The sequence below is a fragment of the Lepidochelys olivacea genome (genome assembly GCF_965140295.1).
Source record: "Lepidochelys olivacea isolate rLepOli2 genome assembly, chromosome: 14".
Taxonomy (NCBI): Eukaryota; Metazoa; Chordata; order Testudines; family Cheloniidae; genus Lepidochelys; species Lepidochelys olivacea.
Genome location: NC_140424.1, coordinates 4,032,947 through 4,052,523, shown reverse-complemented (window position 1 = coordinate 4,052,523; position 19,577 = coordinate 4,032,947). Strand labels below are relative to the sequence as shown.

General features: G+C 52.4%; 1 protein-coding gene across 3 annotated transcripts; it reads left to right on the top strand.

Moving 5' to 3' along the window:
* Positions 1-4,707: 4,707 nt before the first annotated feature.
* On the top strand, positions 4,708-17,393 carry SSTR2 (somatostatin receptor 2). 3 transcript variants are annotated; one of them, XM_084648191.1, is made up of 2 exons: positions 4,708-4,788; positions 14,575-17,393. In XM_084648191.1, the coding sequence occupies exon 2, from the start codon at positions 14,658-14,660 to the stop codon at positions 15,777-15,779; it is 1,122 nt and encodes a 373-aa protein (XP_084504317.1). In that variant the 5' UTR covers positions 4,708-4,788; positions 14,575-14,657; the 3' UTR covers positions 15,780-17,393. The 3 variants fall into 3 exon arrangements, with proteins under 3 accessions (XP_084504317.1, XP_084504319.1, XP_084504318.1); XM_084648193.1 differs by having other exon boundaries at positions 4,733-4,772; XM_084648192.1 differs by lacking the exon at positions 4,708-4,788 and adding an exon at positions 12,851-12,926.
* The last annotated feature ends 2,184 nt before the right edge of the window (positions 17,394-19,577 follow it).

Below are 19,577 nucleotides of genomic sequence, written 5' to 3'. Positions count from 1 at the left end.
GGATGCGGGAGAGACAAGGGAGCAAGAGGGGAGAGGCCTTTTGAACTCTGGGGTTTTTTTGCCCTGTGCCGTTTAATGGATAAAATAAACACACCTGCTGGCAGGGAGCACTGAGCATGGCACGTCCTGATGCTCTGCTGGTTCTAGCTGCAGCCAGCCGTGCACTCGGCCTGGGGAGCGCAGCGGGCGAAGGGTTAGCAAGTGATGCCCCCCGGAACAGCGAGGGGCAAGAGACCCCCCATGATCAGATTCCTCCACCAGTGCTGGGGGAAGACCGTGCAAAGGCCTCTAGTATGGGGGTTGAGATGGGTCCTATGGCCTTCTGGGAAGACCCTGAAATCCCCACACATGCCCCGGCACCAGTCAGTACCTACCAACTCCAGTGGCTGCCATTCCAGCCCCATTGGGGAGCTCATGCATTAGTCCCAGGGAGCCAGTGGTTATAGCCTCCTGCTATCCCGGGCCAGAAAGATAGGACACAGCCCCTGCGAGACACACACTCACCCCCCGCATTTTGCTGGGAGCTGGAGGGGCAACCCCACTGGGGACACACAGCCGAGCCAGCGAGATCTCCCCCACAGCCTCCAAGGACACGAAGGAGACAGACCCCCCTAACTCCCCTGCCCAGTCCCCTCCTACAACCCAGTTGGGCTCTCAACCTTCCTCCCCAGCTCCCAAACAGCCAAAGTACAGCCCCCCCACCCCCCACACACACACACTGCAGTGCTTGTGCCAGGGGAAGGGGGCAGCTGAGGGTTAAGGTTGACCCCTTGTTAACTGGGGAGCCGGCGATGCCGTTGCAACACATCGCAGGCCTGTTTGGGGGTGCAGCCCTACATTTCTCACTCCTCCCCGGCATCAATGGGAGTTTTGCCCGAGTACCATGTGCACAGAACCAGGCCCTTGAGGAGGAGACAGGCATCTTTCCTCAGGCTAACTGAGTCCTCGGGGACCGTCTCTGAGCCTTGTTTATATTCCCTGAAGCTCAAGGCAGAACGTGGTTATTATGCAGCAGTCGCTGATGTGCTAAGACAAGAAACACGGCCGGCCCAGCTGCGCGGACCTGGTGTGTGAGTTCAGCACAGGCAAAGAGCCGCAGGGGGGCCAGGGGGCTGGCGGGGAAGAGCGCTCTCACAGGGCTGGCTGGTGAGCAGAAGTTGTTGATTTCAGGCAGAGGCTGCAGGTGCATGACGGCTTAGGAGCTCGCTGGGCTCCTTCAGAAGAGCTGTGCGATCCAGAGTGAGGGCAACAGCAGGTGGGGGAAGGGGGAAAGCAGGTATCAACAGCCAAGTAGTCAGGGACCCCCAGCCCCTGGGAACCTAACTCACCAATAGCCGCTGTGCCTTCATCTGGTTCAGTGCGCAGAACGCGGTGCCATCTGGGCTCCCTGGGCTGCGTGGAAAGAGCCACGCGGGGAAACAGGGCAGTGTAAGAGGGAGAAGTAGATGGATGCAGACACAATGCCACCTCTGCAAGCACAGAGGAAAGGACGGAGGCTGGGGGTTTGTTTCACCGCACTGGGAGCATCCATTTAACCCAATCAGTCCAGAAACCAGCCCAGCTCAGTGCAGCCCCTGCTGGGGACTTTCTCCCCTTTGCCCTTTTGGTTATGCCACTTCCTTAACGACTTAAGTGAACTCAGGTAACTTCCCAGTGTAGACCAGCTCTTAAACCTGAACCGTTTTCTCATGTAGGCAAGGCCTAGCTGTCCGGAGAGCACCCTGATCGTGGCTGGGATCCAAAGGTGTTATTGCAATACAAATAAGGCATGAAGTTTCCACACAAGCCTTTCACTTCCAAAGCCTCGAGAGCAACAGCACAGTGCTTGGCCGGTCAGGAATGAAGGGCAATGACACAGCTGGGTGTGAGGAGCCCAGGACAGGGCTGGAAGGGGGACAGTGAGCATGGATTGAGGAGCACTGGAAGTAGCGTAGATAGGAGGGGGAGACCCCAAGACTAGAATGGCAGGGTGTGCTTGGGATCGGGGGCATCAGCAGAGAGATGGAGTGTGTTGGGGGGAGCTCGACCCCCGGTCTCTGGGCTGTGCCTGGCTCTAACCAGCAAGCCACAAAAAGAAACAACAAAACCTGGTCCCTGATCCTGTTTGTGAGGGGAGGATTAGAACTGACACCCACACTTCCTGTAGCCGGGCTAGGAACCTGCCCTGAGTCTTTAACAACACTCTGATTGAAATGAACATGAGTTTCCCTTTCTCCTGGCGTGGAAACCAAGGACAGGCCACGTGTTCGTTTATTACATTTCAGGGCAAAGGGGCTGGATGTTTAGCTCTTTCACTCCACTCTTATTTGGCTTGGACTTTATGTCCAAACAAAGGGCCAGATCTCTGCCTCAAGTGCATTGGTGTAAATCCAGAGTAACCCTACAGTGATGGATCAACATGGCTGCTCCAGACAGGTGACTGAGATCAGAATCCAGCCCTAAAAGAAGATATTTCCAGAGAACTCATTTAAGTGATCATGCTCTTTTCATGTTATGAGATCAGTAATTAATTGATTCTGCTGGGTTCGGGATGCTGCGGTAACGATCCAGGCCTGTCTATTAGGCTCAGAAACAAATGCAAGGTTTGTTCTGTCCCAGTCAGTGATGTAATTGACTAGCTGGAGCCACTATGGCAAACACAATTATTTTCCAAACTGAACTAAAGCAGGGGAATGCTGTTAAAGGTAGCTGTAGTTTGCAGCAGAAGCCAAAGCAGGTCTGTGTCTGAGCTATAGACAGAGAGGAGGCGGATGTGCAGACAGCAACACGGTTATGGGAGAGAGAGGGCAGTGCTCTGTTAGGCATTCGTGAGAGATGAAATGACACAGTCATCATTATCAGCAGTGGCCTTATCAATGCTATAATGCCCAGCTGAGTGCCCCTGTTGAGCAACTGGGGGAGTTGGGGGAGCACCCATATTCCTCTGAAACACTCAAATCAGATGGGGAGAGCACAAAACAAGCTGAGAGAACTAGGAGTCTGTAACTCCTTATTCACAGCGCTGCTTCGTTACTCCTCTGTATGCTGCCGGCCCCTGGCTTTGGCCAGTCTGTGCTAGAAAACGACACTGATTTGGCTAAAATTGATCTAGTTAAACTGGTCCAAATCCCTAATGCAGGCACACTTAAACCGGTTTAACTCTCACCTAGATGGGCGCAGCAAGGTAGCTGCCAACGCATGTTAAGTCAATAGGAGCGAAGGTTAACGCAGTGTAAGTGTGGCTGCATTAGAGATTTGCACCAGTTTAACTCACATTTGAGTGCATGTTAACTAGTCTGGACCAGGCCTCAGGTCCCTTCCTTGGTCTAGTCAGTGTGATCTCACACACACAAAGCCACTCGCAGCCCAAGATGTCTCCATTAACACACACAATACACCCCAGCTCTGATACAGGAGACCTTCCTCTCAGTCCTGGTTCCCTGGTCTCTTCCAGAGCCTCTGCAGCCCTGGCCTCTGGCAAGACCCCACCAGGCCTGTGATAGGGACCTCCAAAAATGTCCAGCATTGATCTGAAAAGATGTCAGAGGAGAGCCCACACAGAGCAGAGATCAGATCCCAAAACACTGGAAACACATTCGGTTTTGGTGAGAAAACTGGAGTGTCAGCAGTGAAAAAACAAACCACACAACCCCCTGCTCCTATTGCAGAGACGAGCGCTCTCTCCCACAGGGGGAATTAGATTGTGGTGCATTCAAATAACTCACTCCAAAGACAGAGCTGCCACTCACTAGTACGCTGCTAAACCATTGCTAGAATTGCCTTAGGCCACGAGGAGGATTATTGTGTGAATTACGGTAGCGCCTAGAGGCCCCGACCAAGATCAAGGGCCATTGTGTATATCAGTATGGTATGAAACAGTCCCTGCCCCAAAAAGCTTCCATCTAAATGGACAAGACAGACCAAGGGAGGCTTATTAGCTCCCTTTGACTGGGAAACTGAAGCATGAACAAAACTAAGGGCCAGATTCTCTGATGGCATAAATCAATGTCGCGTCATTGACATCAAAGTCACTTGCTCAGATTGATATGGCAAGCCAGATCGCCGGTGCCCTGAGCCGGGGCCTGAGCTACTTCTCAGAGGGGCCCCTGGGAACCAGAATGGCTCGTCCCCTTGGCTCCTGGCTCGCGCTCTGTGTTGAAGCTACAGGACTGGGGGGGAGGGATAGCTCAGTGGTTTGAGCATTGGCCTGCTAAACCCAGCGTTGTGAGTTCAATCCCTGAGGGGGCCATTTAGGGATCTGGGGCAAAAATTGGGGATTGGTCCTGCTTTGAGCAGGGGGTTGGACAAGATGACCTCTTGAGGTCCCTTCCAACCCTGATATTCTATGATTCTATGACTGCGTATGGCAGGTGATAAGGCTATTCCTGCAGTGAGGGTTGCAATGAAGGCCCGATGACTTGGCTTGCTCCTCTTTCACCTGTCGTGTGGCACATGCTCTCTTTTACCCATTGTTCCGCCATGCAGGCTCCGTCCCTCCCACCCTAGTGTGGCCATTGGAGAATCCCCCAGATGAGGGGATTCCAGTGGGAAAAAAGGGGAAGCTTTAAATGACCATGGATCAATGCCTCCAGCATAAACAAGTCTCAGAGCAATGACCCAGCGTTTCTGCGGTCAATAATTAACAAGGCAGAGAGCAGCAGGAGCTGGAGGGGGACCACCAGCCCATCTAGTCACAGGACGGGAGCCACATTTAGGCAGAAGGGGATGGGGCTGGTTGAGAGGTCCGCTGCCTGCACCGGGATTTCCATCGCAGGAACCACACCAGTGCCCTGGTAAATTCTGCTCTGGGTGAGCGTATTCCATTCGTTAATTTCACTGCTCTGCACCTCTGGGCTATGTTTTATCCCCCACTGTGTATGTAATTAATTCTCAGTTAACATTAGGGGGGACATCCACTCCCCCATGTTCCTTCAGGGGAGACTGTCGGCTCCTTTCGCCACACTGTGGTGCCACGGGCCGGTCAAATCCACACAAGGTAACGATGATTAAAATACCTCCAGGTTGAAATGGAGCAACACAAAGGGCCCTATCCACGTGGTCGGTGGCAAACCGTTCCTACACAATCTGGTGCTAGCTCTGGCAGCTAGAGATGGCAGAAAGGGGCACTGACTGGGAGGGGAGATGGGGGGAATCTTTGGAAGAGCCTGGCTCATCTTCGGGGGTAGCTGGAGGTTAAGCAATCAGGATGAGGGGTAGACTGGATGTTTGAAGCATGGAGGAAAGAAAACACGCCAGGCTGCTGCTCGGGCTTGGGGCTGACCTCACTGCTCTGAGATCCTGCGCTGTACATTTTATTTATTTATTGTTTTAAAGCTTTGAACTCGAGTGAAGAATGTGGAGGGGGGATTGGGGGAGGGGGTTGCTCTTCGTGTTCCACCGTCCGAGCGTTCATTGAAAAAAGGAATTAAGCCTGTAATTCTTACGGCTGTGCAGACAGCCTTCAAAACGTGCCCCAAGTCTAACTGATGCAATGTCATCTGCCTGAGCCTGCAGACAGCCTGGAACAATTGCTCTGAGGTAAGTGTGACCTGCCTCATGCAATTCAATGAGGTGTTAACTCTGCAGTTTAACAACAGCCATTGAAATGTCAGCACTTGACCACTGCTGATCAAAGCAGGAAAGAAAGGCAAGGGTGGATCATATTCTGAAGCTCTCCTGGGAACGGAGTCTTGCTTTGCTGTCTCAAGTGGGTGGAACTTGGTTTTTGGGTGGAGCATCAGAGATCACCACTTCCCTCCCAAAATTGTTGTCCTGTGCCCAAAAGCATCCTCTACTCCTTCCATGCTGGCATCCATGCGGCATGAGCAGGGAGTCAGAGTAGGCAGACTGTACAGAATGTAGCAAGACATTAGTAGAAGGGAAGCATTCAGGATTCCCTTTCATGAACAGAGGGGCTGCATACAGGGAGCCCCTACCCCCATGTCTTTTACAGGCCCCAGAGTCTGCAGCCTGCTCCTTAACTCTGTTTCCATGACGCTAATCCCATGTGAGTTTGCTTACAGCGAGGTTGCCGTGACTTCCCCTCCCACCTTTAGGAAATCAATCTATACCGCCTCCAAAGGAAGGCAGCATGATCTAGTAGCCACAGCAGTGCACTAGGGGCCACAGCACCTAAAGAATAATCCCAGTTCTCCCACCAATTTCATCATTTCACAGAGTTTAAGGCCAGAAGGGATGATTAGATCATCTAGTCTGACCTTCTGCATATCACAGGCCATTAAATTTCACCCAGTCACCCCAGTACTGAGCCTTAACTTGGCTTAGACTAAAGCGTTTCATTCCTCAAGAGGCTCAGCTGCATGCCACAGGCAGAGAACAGAAGAGCACAAGCTGCCACCAATGTCCAAGGCCCCTGCAGTGCCAGGGATTTGATTAGGTGGGACATACGCAGGTGCTCCCAGCTGGTGAGCTACACCCCACACTGCAGAGGAAGGCAGAAAAAAACCCCAATGTCACAGCCAATCTGACTTGCAGAAAATTCCTTCCTGACTCCAAACTGGTGCTCAGTAGGACCCTGAGCACGAGAGCAAGACACAGCAGCCAGGCATCAGATAAAGAGAAGATTTTGTACCAGCTCAGAGCCCTGATCGACCCTGTCTAGTGTCCCATCTCCAGAAGTGGCCAATCATTGGTGTGAGTTCTTGGGCTCCTACCCACACTCTTCCTCTAGGTCTGTCTCCCCATCACTCAGATGCAATAATCCTGACCTACTTCTCGGGAGGAGTATGGGTAAGGCTTCGTTAGTGCTTGCACGGTGCTTAACGATCATCCAGAGACAACTACAGCAGAAGTGAAAAGTATAATTTCCCAGAACATCCGTGGAATCTTGTCCCAATGGGGGAGGACCCTCTGCGATCTACTCACCCAGATCTGAGCTTTTGCCGGAAAAGAGAATCCAGATTCTGCCCTCGTTTCCTCTAAAGCATGTGAGATTTCCCCAGCTATGGTGCAACTGCAGCTTTATTTTCAAACTGAAACCTAGACAGTAATGCCATGCATTACTGGGGGGAAGGAATAGCTCAGTGGTTTGAGCATTAGCCTGCTAAACCCAGGGTTGTGAGTTCAATCCTTGAAGGGGACATTTAGGGATCTGGGGCAAAAATTGGGGATTGGTCCTGCTTTGAGCAGGGGGTTGGACTAGATGACCTCCTGAGGTCCCTTCCAACCCTGAGATTCTTTGATAGTAGCATAAAATTCCCTTCCTAGCCCTGGCAATGCTTGTCCAAAACACAAACAGTTCCCCACCATGGGGAGTCGAGAAGCTAACCTCTCAAGGAATGTGCTGGCATGCCAAGCTATACTCAGTTAATTAAACCCATCAGCAATTTAACACCAAGCCTGTAACATACAATGGGCCCCATTCTGCTCTCGCTGACACCGGAGGAAAACAGTACTAGCTGCCATGAAGTCAATTCAGTGCCCCCCGATGGGAAAAAGAGAGGAGAATCTGGCGCAGGGGGCATAACCGCTCCATCCAGAGCATCAATGGTGTTGTTAAAAGGAAAACACTTCTGTTTCCAGCTGGCAACTTCTCTACAAGCTGGCTGTGCTTCTCAGCCGGTGAGAGAGCAATACTAAGAGCACTGAACACCGCAATGGGAAAGCTGCCTTTCCAGGCACACCATCCGGGAGCTCCAATGGCCAGGGAGAAATCCTGGTCCAAACAGGACCAGCGGCAACATTCCCATTGATGTCCACAGGGCCAGGATTTTGCCACATGTCAATTCCCCAGTGTATCTCACCAAGGGAGAAAACCATCATGGGAAAGTCTGAGTGATGTCTTAGCTGAGCTACTGGCAAGCCTGCCTGCCTGCCTGCCCGCCCGCCGGGGGAGCCCAAATTGGCAAAGACATTCTGGCCTCTAAATTTCAGTGCCTCTATTTTTTGGAAGCCAGTCGACTTCCCGGTCAGATATTCCCTCCTGCATTTCTCTCCCACTGGTTTTACTGCTCACCAAATCAGCGTAGAAACTAGATCAGACTTTAATAGCCCCCTCTGGCTTCTCCTGCCTACGTCCCCTGCCTGTCACCCTAGTGGGATGTCTCAAGTAGTTATTCACAAAGGATGCTAATGCTACACACATGAGTTCGACTTTGCACGTGGAACAGGCTGCAGGGGTGGGTGAAAGCATAACAACCCATCTCGTCGGAACCGGCATCCACAGATTTACAGGCTCTGCTTCTAGGTGGGGTTAGAAATAGGCCCTAAATCTTCACAGGATCTAAACTAGCTCAGAAGGACCTGAACCACCACTCTCAGCACAAACACAGCTAGACCCTGTTCACCATCGCTGGCCAAATACCATTTAAATCAGCCATGTAGATGCTAGTCGGTCATTTTCATTTGGTTTTTGGATCAGGGGTTTGGTTTAGATGCAGGTTGGCTTGTACGCCAGCGTGTATGCTAAATGAATTTCAACAGCTCCTAGATCTGTGAATCTAATGTGACGGGGCAAGGCCAGATGGCTATGGAAAAGTAGTGGGAGATAGATATATTAGCTCCAGGCTAAACAAATCCCTGGTACCAGGATAAGTGAAATGGCAGCTGCTCCAGGTCAGTTAAGACACCTGGGGCCAATTAAGAACTTTCCAGATGGCAAGGAGAAGGCTAGGTTGATTGGGACACCTGAAGCCAATCAGGGGCTGGCTGAAACTAGTTAAAAGCCTCCCGGTCAGTCAGGTGGGTGTGCATGTCAGGAGCAGTGGGAGGAAGTTGCGCTGTTGGAGAGGCTGAGTAGTACACACCATATCAGGCACAAGGAAGGAGGCCCTGAGGTAAGGGTGAAGTGGAGCTTGAGGAATTGAGGGCTGCTGTGGGGGAAGTAGCCCAGGGAATTGTACATGTCATGTTTCTAAAAGGTCAGCTACCATAGCTGATACGATTAGGGTCCGTGGGCTGGAGCCCAGAGTAGAGGGTGGGCCCGGGCTCCCCACCCCCACCTTTGCCCCCTGATTAATCACTGAGACTGGGAGACAACAGAGACTGTGCAAGGAAGGATAACTTCTCCTCACCTCCCTTGCTGGCTTATGATGAAAATGGCTCAGTAGACTGTGACCCTTGTCTCTAGAGATAGAAGGGTTACATGGAGGGTCACAGTGAGCCTCTGAGGCTAGCGAAATCCATCAGGAAACGCAGGACCCATGGAGGCAAGGACAGAGCTTTGTCACACTAATTACCGCAAATCTTCGTGTGCTCTGCTCAGCGGGGAAGAAGGAGCAGGTGCTATTGGGCTTCAGGGCACTGAATAAAGCATTGGTCAACAGAGAGACTCCAACTAAGACAGTCACACAGCATGTAGACATCAGGCCTGGCGCAGTGGAATTTGGAACCTGGCTGGGGCGTGCACACAAGTCTGTGGGTGGGGAGCTTACAGAGGTAGAGAGATTTCAGAGTAGCATCCCTGTAAGTCTGTATCCACAAAAAGAAAAGGAGGACTTGTGGCACCTTAGAGACCAACAAATTTATTTGACCATAAGCTTAAGGTAGAGAGAGTGTATTTCCTGGAGTTAGAAGGATCAGAGCCTGTGGGATGGCTTACCTCCTTAGCAATGCAACCGGGGAGGAGGGAATGGGATGCCCCCTGCTGATCTAAAGAGGGAACTGACAGCACCCCAAGAGACAAGGTGGGCGAGGTGACATCTGTTATTGGACCAGCTTCTGTGGGTGCAAGAGACAAGCTACCCAGAGCTCCCCTTCAGGTCTGGTGTGGATTTTTCACACTCCTGCGTGACATAACTGGGTCGACCTCACTTTTTAGTGTAGACCTGGCCTAGTCTCCTCCGTTCCTGAAGGGGGGAGCCAGCAGAGGGGGGATAATCCCCTTGTACGTGGTCACACAGCAGGGGCAGGAAGTGCACCCGGCTGCCACCTCCCCACCCAAGTGCCCTGAGCACCCCTCTCGTCGGTAGCAGGAAGGAATAACTAAACCCTCGTGGGAACGGAGGTGCCTTCCCAAGGACTATGCTGGGTTAAAGAAGTTACTGACCCCCAAAGGGAGCCCTTGGTTCAGCTCTGGCTAAAGTCACCAGAGAAGGCAGCAGGGTGGTCATCTCGCTTGTTCTCTTCTCAGAAAGTTCCCATTAGCTGGGGCGAGGCAGCGTCTGCTCCTGGGAGGCCGGGGCTGACACTGACAATGCGGCATGGAGCCCCAGCCCTGGATCAGCAGAGGTGGCTGCAGGACTGCATTGGCAAAGGGGTTTGCAATTGCAAGGGCAGCATGCACTTCACAGGCACCCACCCATACCTGTGTCCAGCCGCTGCTATCGGCCTTGTCATTCAAACTGACGCCGAATGGGAAGGAAACGTTCTTCCCTTGGCTGGGGCGGGCGACAACAATGTGCAAATCGCCTTCTTTTAAGTCCAAGGAAACGTCAGCACCCGGCCTTGGCTTCCCCACAAGCCTGGATCAAGGACAGCATCTAAAGCGCCACACACAGGACTCAGCAAGGTTCAAATAACCCTCTCACTAGGATGCTGACAGCTGCACCATCTGCTCTCTCAGATCCCTGTTGCCCTGCGCTCCTTTATGAGCCTAACTGGGATATTTATTTCCCGGCTGTTTATTTCAGGGAATGGATTTTTCCATCCTCCTTGGCATTTATGAGACGGTTAATGATTTTTCTTTGCGCCCCAAGGTCTTCAGCTCTGCCTTGGGAAGTGAACTTCCAACCACAAATGGGAATTTCAGCCCCTCTCTGGGTTAATAGCCCAGCTCTTTGGTCCAAGCTGCTCTTCATTTCCTGCATTCTCTTGTCTCTTTGATAAGTGATGAAGGAGGGTGCAGGGAAATCGCTAATATTTCATTGCATCCAAGCTCTCCAACAAACCAGCGCAGTGGTTAACTCCCTCAACCCTGTCTTTTGGCTTTCCTGGTCAAGTCATTGTTACTTGGTAACTAACTCCTGGTGAAGGACAGGCTGCCCATCCATAGCGCTCTGCACTTCACACAGTCCAGGCAGAGATCTCAAAGCACTTTGCAAAGGTTGCATCCCAATCCCCACCTCTCCCTGTGCCCTTGCCAGGACAGCTGGGACCTGGAACCCCTTGTTAGCCCTAGGAGTTGAACTCCTGGCGCCAGGGTGCTGTCTGTGCACTTTCCCAGCTGGGATTATTTCCCATTTCAGGGCCATCAGGACTTTTTACATGACATGTTGGTCTGATCGGTCCTGCTGCAGCAAGCGGTTCCGGCGGTAGCAGGAGCATCAGTGTGTGCTCCCCCGCACGTCTGGGTTTACTGTCTTAAACATGGGGCCAAGGAGAGTCATGGCGCCAGCCTCAAATAAATCTGGAGGCAATAATTAAAATAAATGAAGTCTCACAACACCCACTTCAAGAGAGAGAACTGGACAGAGGTGAAAGTCAAGGCACAAGGAGGGTAAGTGACTCAGAGCCAGCTCCTGCATCCTCTGCTCCCACAAAGCGTCTTGCCGAAGTCAGCATGTCTGCTGCAGAGAGCATGTGAGCATGTGTGCAAGGCTGGGCCCTTTCCTTGTGTCTCCTGGAAAAATCTTGCCCTCTGTCATTCGTGGTTTTTCCACCGTCACCCAACCGCATTGCCTTGCTCCACACGCCAGCCTGGTGCTCACCTGTCTATGGGTTTTGCTAGTTCCAGTTTCCAGCGTGAAATTGATGCTAAATTCTCTTTTTTCACTCCCCGTTGACTCAGCTTTATTAATAAACCGTGTGTGCTGCAGGATGCTCCTGGGAACAGAAGTCCTTGAGAATGGGATACACACGACAGTGATGAGTTGGCAAGACGGGCCAGCTCTGCCGGGGGAGGTGAAGATAAATGGACAAACCCAATGGTGCCATCATCTGCTGCGCTCTGAACAGAGCCTGCTTGGGAAACCCAACCTGCGCTGGCTATAATCTTCTTTCCCATCCCCTGTTGCAGGGGAAACCTAGATCCCTACTTGGGTGTGCCTCTCGTTTGAGGCCCTCCCACCCCATCCTTCCCCTGTCTTTGGTGCATGTGTATCTCACTGCCTATCTTCCCTTTCTGCAGCTCTGAAACTCCCTTAGCCCCCTCACACACACACCCGCCCCCGATAAAACCAACCACGTCTGCTCCTCCACTGCTTGCCGGGTGCTCTTCCAGCGATTGCTTGGAACAAATTCCTTCTTTGGGGACAAAACAATTGTGTAGATTAAACCATGGCCCAGAGGACGGCGTCTCATTCATTGCACGCTGGGCTTGCTGTGGGGGCGACAACGCTCTTGGAGAGAAAATCGGATTTCCCTTAGATTTTAAAAGAGGTTTGAATTTTAGACAAAGGAGCCAGAGCTGCATTTCCCTCCCCCTCTCTTTGTGTTATGGACACATGGGGAGGGGGGACCAACCCTTTAGTTCCCCAGCTCCAGATCAACTCACCCTGCATCGATCCCCCCCCCTCCCCCTCAGTTGTGGTCCTCCTCCCACGAATGCAGCTGCGTCTGGGCACGAGCACACCACCGGCTGTGAGATGCACACGCGGCACGGCAGCTGAATTAGCACCAATGCATGCCACTTTGGCATCACCCCCCCACACACACACACCCGTTGCAGCGACATGCCAGCCCTGCCTCTGTTAAATCCCTGTGCAGAGCCGAGGGATTTTCCCACGTCTTATTCCCTCTGCGTCCTGCAAGGCGAACTTGCCCCCTTCCCTTCTTGCATCGGGGGAGGGGGCTGCTTGCTTTAGCTCAGCCCCCTGATCAGAAAAGCTCCCCCCCCCCGGCACAGAACCTGTCCACCGGTGCAAGGAGAGCCGCTGCTTTGCATGACGCAGCCGCTGTGCGTGGGGAAGGGGCAGGGGGAGGAGAGGGTCCCTCTTCGCCTCTGCTGCCGGAGGAGCACTTCGGAGATGCTCCTGCGGCGCTGAGCGAGCCTGAAGCCCGCGGCGGGCGCCTGCGTGGGACCGCACCCCAGCACGAGAGACTTGCAGCAGGTGAAAACTTCTGGAGGGGGAAGGCAGCTCTGGGAGAGGCTGCAAGGCAGGGCTGCCCGCGGGAGCGGAGATCTGGCCAGGCTGGGGCTCCTGCCCACTTGGCTGCTGCTTCTGCGGGGCTCCGAAGAAACAGCCCCCCCCCCGGCTTGTTTGGAGCCAGGGACAGCCTGGCTTGGTGCAAAGGGGGAGAGGGTGCCTTGCCGGCTGGGATGCTCTTTCCCTGCTCAGGAGCCTGTGAGTAGCTGCGGGAGGGGGGCTCCGGTTTGGGGGAATAGCCAGCTCAGGGAGAAGGGGGGGCTTTTTAGGGAATGGGTCTCAGTTTGCTACCAGGAGCTGGGGGAGTTTGCAGAGTCCTTCACTTGCTCCTGGTAGGGGTGGAGGTGGAGGGGAAACTGTGCCTGTGTGTATGGGGGGGGGGCTTTTGATTTTTTTCTGGGCCCTCTCCCACCTTTTCCATTCTTCTCCCTCCCCATCTTTACTGAATCCTTTGCGGCTTTTTGCACCCATTGAGGCTTTCCCCCTCCTCTGGTCTCAGCAGCGGCTCTGGCAAGGAGACTGCCCCCCCCCCCGGGAGGTGCTCGAGCTGCTAGCCCCCAGACCTCATTCCCTCTCATCCTGCCCCCGCCCCATGCTGGCTTTCCTTACCCTCTGCCTCTCCCCACTCATCCCGTGCCCAAGGCAAGATAGGAGCCAGCGCACAAGGCAGGGGGAAACCCCTCCCACACTGAGCCCAGCCCAGGGGGGGCTCGGCCCCCTACCCCTTGGGAGCCCTGTTCCCGGGGATCTGCACAAGAGAAGCCCAGCAGGTAAGATAAGAGGGGCTTCTCTGCCAGCAGTGGCCCTTCTGCTGAAGGTGCCCATTAAGACCTTCAGCAGAGTCGTCTTGCTCCTGCCACCGCGCAGCCGGAGCTCCGGCGAGGCCAGAGCAAACGCACGCTCGCCTCGCGCAGGGCTGGTGCTTGGACCGAGGGGCAGGCAGCTGTCGCTGGACTGTGCTGAAGTTGCTGCTGGAGAGGACTGTGGGAGTTAGATGGGATGGGGTGGGGCGGGGGGAGGGGAGAGGACGTGCAATTGGAAAATGTGCAAGAGTGTTCAGGGTACTTATCTAAAAAAACCTAAAGATTTGCCTGGGTGCCTGTGTTTTCCTGAGCACTGGGAAGGGCGTGGAACAGGTTTCCCACAGAAACTGGCTGCAGCAACAGTTCCTTCTTAGCTCCTGGGTCGTCATAAAACCTGCGGGCACATTTTAATTGGTCTTATCGAAATAAAGTTCGTCCGTGCTACTATTGTATTTGATTTGCCAGGCTAACGTCATTCTTGGGATAACTCTACTGCTGTCAGTGGGCTTTCCTCAGGACGGGGTTTGGCCAGTAATATTTTAGATATTGTGAAAACAACAGGAAGGAACCTGCCTAGCAGTGGTCTAGCTAGGTCAGCCTCCTGAATAGGGCACAGACTTCAGAGGAAGGTACAGAAAAACTGCAAGAGGTGGTCGTGGGAGAAACTGTCTCCAGGGAACATTCCCTCCTGACCACGCCCCAGCCCCCAACCCCATCAGCAAGAAGTTGTCTTAAGACCTGAAGCAGGAGGGTTAAGCAATAAAGAGGGGGCTTCTTTACACTTGTTTTGTTCTCTGTTTGATTTTTAGATCTCTCTGCCCCACTCCTGTAAACAAACAAAGGTGAGAACTCATTTCATCTGAATTTTACCTGCCCTGTGAACAACGGCACCATGGATCTGGCGTACGAGTTGCCCAATGTCACTGAGTTCTGGTTCTCTTCGGCCTCCCAGTTAGACAACTTCTCCACGGAGATGTCTGCCAACGCCTCCCAGAACACTACGGGCCAGCATTTTGACCTGACTAGCAATGCCATCCTTACCTTCATCTACTTTGGGGTGTGCATCATAGGCCTGTGCGGCAACACACTGGTGATCTATGTCATCCTCCGCTATGCCAAGATGAAGACCATCACCAACATCTACATCCTGAACCTTGCCATCGCAGATGAGCTCTTCATGCTGGGGCTGCCATTCCTGGCCATGCAGGTGGCTCTGGTCCACTGGCCCTTCGGCAGAGCCATCTGCCGGATCGTCATGACTGTGGATGGGATCAACCAGTTCACTAGTATCTTCTGCCTGACCGTCATGAGCATCGACAGGTACCTGGCTGTGGTCCACCCCATCAAATCTGCCAAGTGGAGAAGGCCAAGAACGGCCAAGATGATCAATGTTGCCGTGTGGGGTGTTTCCCTTCTGGTCATTATGCCCATCATGATTTATGCTGGGATCCAAAACAACCATGGAAGGAGTAGCTGCACCATCATCTGGCCAGGCGAGTCTGGCGCATGGTACACAGGGTTCATCATATATGCCTTCATTCTGGGCTTCCTGGTGCCCCTCACCATTATCTGCCTTTGCTACTTGTTCATCATTATCAAAGTCAAGTCCTCTGGGATCAGAGTGGGCTCCTCCAAGAGGAAAAAGTCGGAGAAGAAAGTCACCAGGATGGTCTCCACCGTAGTGGCAGTCTTCATCTTCTGCTGGCTTCCCTTCTACATATTTAACGTCTCCTCCGTCTCCGTCTCCGAATCCATCACCCCCACGCCCTTCCTCAAGGGTATGTTTGATTTCGTTGTGGTCCTCACCTATGCCAACAGCTGCGCCAACCCCATCCTCTACGCCTTTTTGTCCGACAACTTCAAGAAGAGCTTTCAGAACGTTCTCTGCCTGGTGAAGGTCAGTGGCATGGATGATGCCGACAGGAGCGACAGCAAGCAGGACAAATCCAGGCTAAATGAGACCACGGAAACTCAAAGGACTCTGCTTAATGGTGACCTTCAGACAAGCATCTGAGAGGACTCCAGGATTGCCCTTTTCAGCTGTCCTCTTTCCTCCTCCTCCCCACTCCTTTATATGGCAGTAGCACACAGCAAGTCAGGTCAAGAGTACTTGGTCGTTGTTTGCTTGTCTTAGGGGATGGTAATGCAGGGAGGGGGGCCTGTGCCAAGAGTAGCCTCTTAGCGGAAGGCAGGTTGGTTTTGAATATTCAGACAGATGCTGCTCAAATGCAACTTCATACATGGAAAGACACATACACACACACGAGGGCAGCACTTGGAGGCATTTCTGCTAGACTTGGTTACACATACCAACATGCTCCATACAGCATGGGTCACGTATGTCTAGACAGAGCTATTCATGGCTGTTTCTTTGCAAAGCAGTCGACCCAGCTGGAAATGGGAGAGAGCAGTCTTAAGAATCAGAGCACACACAGTGAGATCCTCCACTAGGACATGAAGAATATTTCATTTTATTACCCAACTAGTAAAATTTTATTTTTTTAAGACTGAATCTCCCGAAGCTCCCCTAGTTTTACGAGAATATTACTGTATTTATTTACAAGGTGCTTTTCCTGCCACCGGAGAAGCAACAGGTCAGAATGAAAGAAATCACATCGGAAGGAAAATATCCCGGCCCCAGTACAGTGTGTGTATGTGTGTGAGGGTGGACAAATAGGACTCAGACCTCCTAAGAGATCTGGAACCCAATTTCCATTAAAATTGATGCCTCAGGGCAGCCTGGAAAATCTCCGTTGATATACACACCTGTGCAGTCAGATACACGGTGCTGGTATATATGTGAGCAGTTATATTTGTGGAGGACTCACCTGACCTGGACTCTGCCCACCGGCCCATCTAGCCAGTGCTACCTCTCACATCCCAGACCTTCGAGCAGCTTCAAATACAGCCACCTTCCCGCTTAAATCAACTTGCCATAAAAAAGCCTTTCTCCTCTCCCTCATATGTATAATGTTTCCCTTCTTTCACCTGAAATGAACTAGAAACACTGCTCCAAAGGGCGGCATGGGCCATCTTCAGTCCTGAGCTAGCGGTGGCTTTCCCGTCGTCCCCCAGCCACTGCTTTTCTGTTGTTTTCCTCCAGGGGAATGTGGCAGGGACTTTTAGCGAGTGCGTTGTCTGAGAGGCATCAGAGACGAGCAGCAGCATCCTTCCCATGGAAAGCACCTGCACGTGTTCAATCTGCAGCCACACAAGCACAGATTCGGCGTGCCGTTCAATCCTAGCATTCGTGATGCTGTGGCGGAAACAGTACCGGAACATTGTCGAGCTGTATGTTTGGTGTTGTTGCATGCACACACAAAGGCTCTAGGGAAGCCACTGGCTCTCTCGCTGGCTGCTCAGCGAGGCCTTTTCCGCCCTCGTGCGTGTTCTGTTGATGTTCCTGGGCTAGCAAGACTCCTGGGGTTGTCAATTACAAGCCGCTGGCCATCAGTTATTACAAGGTGGATGCTTTACTTTGCCGTTGGTCTGAGCGTGGACGTTTCTGACGCTGCAGACGTGGTCTAAAGAAGGTACCAAGGGAGAGGCTGAGGGACATTTGACGACTCTGTCTAAAATGTTGACAGATGCCAGGCCTGGTGGGTGTGTGCTTGGCTTGGTTCTAAAATGTAAACGCTCGGGGGGTGAGGGGGAGTTGGGATTCTGGGGGAAATGAGCTGCGATACTGCTGGGCGAAATTTTCTTCTCAGTTACAGTGGTGTAAATCTGGACTAACTCTCTTCAGAAAGCAGAGCATGGCTTCTCCACACCTGTGAAGGCTGCTGAGTTGTAGGCAGCTGTAAAGTGCTTGGGGGAGTCGAGAGCCGTGGTGCCAAGATACTATGGTGATAAATGTAAATACGTCAGCTGGGTCAGGGAGGGTCGCATGCTGGAGGCTAGAGCAAATGTTAATTGCTGGGTTCATCTGTAGAGAAATCTACTGCTGCTAATCAGATCTGCTCCTTACCCCCAATCCACCCTGTCAGAGTGACTGTAGGGAATAGAAAAGGAGGACTTGCGGCACCTTAGAGACTAACACATTTATTTGAGCATGAGCTTTCGTGAGCTACAGCTCACTGCATCGGATGCATGCCGTGGAAAATACAGTGGGGAGATTTATATACATAGAGAACATGAAACAATGGGTGTTACCATCCACACTGTATTTTCCACTGAATGCATCCGATGAAGTGAGCTGCAGCTCACGAAAGCTTATGCTCAAATAAATTGGTTAGTCTCTAAGGTGCCACAAGTCCTCCTGTTCTTTTTGCGGATACAGACTAACCCGGCTGCTACTCTGAAACCTCTCATTACGTAGGGAATAGGGAAACCCTGTGGCTTAAGGGGTCTGAATGGGGGGAAAAGAGAACAGACCTTTTTTCCCTTTCAACCGCCAGTAGGTCTCCAATTGCACCAGTATAACCAGCAACCGAGACCTGCTCTCTTGTGACACGGTGCTTTCGGGAGAAGAGAAAGCCCAGGGGAGTGGGAGTGACCTCTTTAGAAGCAGGGAGGGGAGCTGAATGTTTGTTCTCCAGTGCTGTGGCCTGCTAGAGAAACCACACCTGTATTACGGCCTTGTAGATTTCAGAGGGGAAGTACATAAATCACAGTTTCTGGAGGGAGAAAGCTCACCGGGTACACAGCCAGGCCTCTCTCCAGCTCTCACCTTGTTCTCTAGTCAGTCCGAGGCATTTTGGCAGCGCTTGTCACCCTAGTGTCTGAAAGCTTTACAAGTAATTCCCCTCCTCCCCCATTTTACAGGTGAGGAAACCAAGCCTTGCAGAAGTAAAGCCTCCAGTGTTTTTCAACGTGGTTTCTCACTGGGCCGACTCCATTCCCTGGGTGCTGACGTGCCTCAGGCCGGGCACCCAAAAGTGGAAGCAGCCCAAGCTGGGTGGGAGTTGTTTGAAAACTTTGGCTCCGGCCGTGCCCAAGCTCCCACTGGGAGCCTCCCCACTCCCAGTCCTGTGCCTCAAATACAAGATTTCTCCCCCTTCCCTTTGTAACCAGCCCTGATCCTTCCACCTAGCACCACGCCTCCAAAGCCCACAAGTGGCATTCAGTGCTACAGTCCATATTCCCTCGAACCCCGCCCCCCCCCCCGGTACCCCTGGGCACGGTTGGTTACAACAGCGCAAAATACGTGCAAGGGGGTAGACAGAGCACTTCAGTCAGACTAGGAACCATTTACACCGGGGTCAAGAGCTACCCAAGGTGCATGGCCATGGAGGAGCTGGCCCCTGGGTTTTAGCTAGCATAAGCTAGTGTCCTGGTGGTGCAAAGCAGAGTTTTGCACAGTCGCTTCCATCCAATGAATGTGCCCTTCATTTGTTTTGAACCAGAATCTTGATATGTTCCCCTCTCCCCTCTGAGAAATTTTCATTTACATTTAACACCTGCTCAGGGGTGAAATTCTGCCCGCAGTTACCGACATGCAACCCCATTGCCTTCAAAGGGGGTAACTGACATCCCGGCTCACGCACATAAGCAATTTCCTCCCCCCCCCCACACAGCTGTCTTTTCAAACACAGGCCGGAGAACAAGAAGTTTCACACACACACACACAGAGCCACAGCCCTTTCGCTTGCTGCTGGCCAGGCGGCAGGGACTCCGTTTTATCTCGGGGCTGTCTGAGGTATGTTGCTATATGCCATTTTTATAAGGAGGAAGTAAATATTAACCAAGACTTTGCAACAACAAAAATAAAATATACTAGTGATGAGCTGGGGATTAAAAACAAGAGGAACGTGTCACATTAAAATGAAATATGGTGTCATGATTGCTAGGCTTGATGCAGCTGGGAGCCCTT

Excerpts from the sequence above, each read along its gene's own strand:
- SSTR2 (XM_084648191.1), top strand. The coding sequence starts at position 14,658 with ATGGATCTGGCGTACGAGTTGCCCAATGTCACTGAGTTCTGGTTCTCT.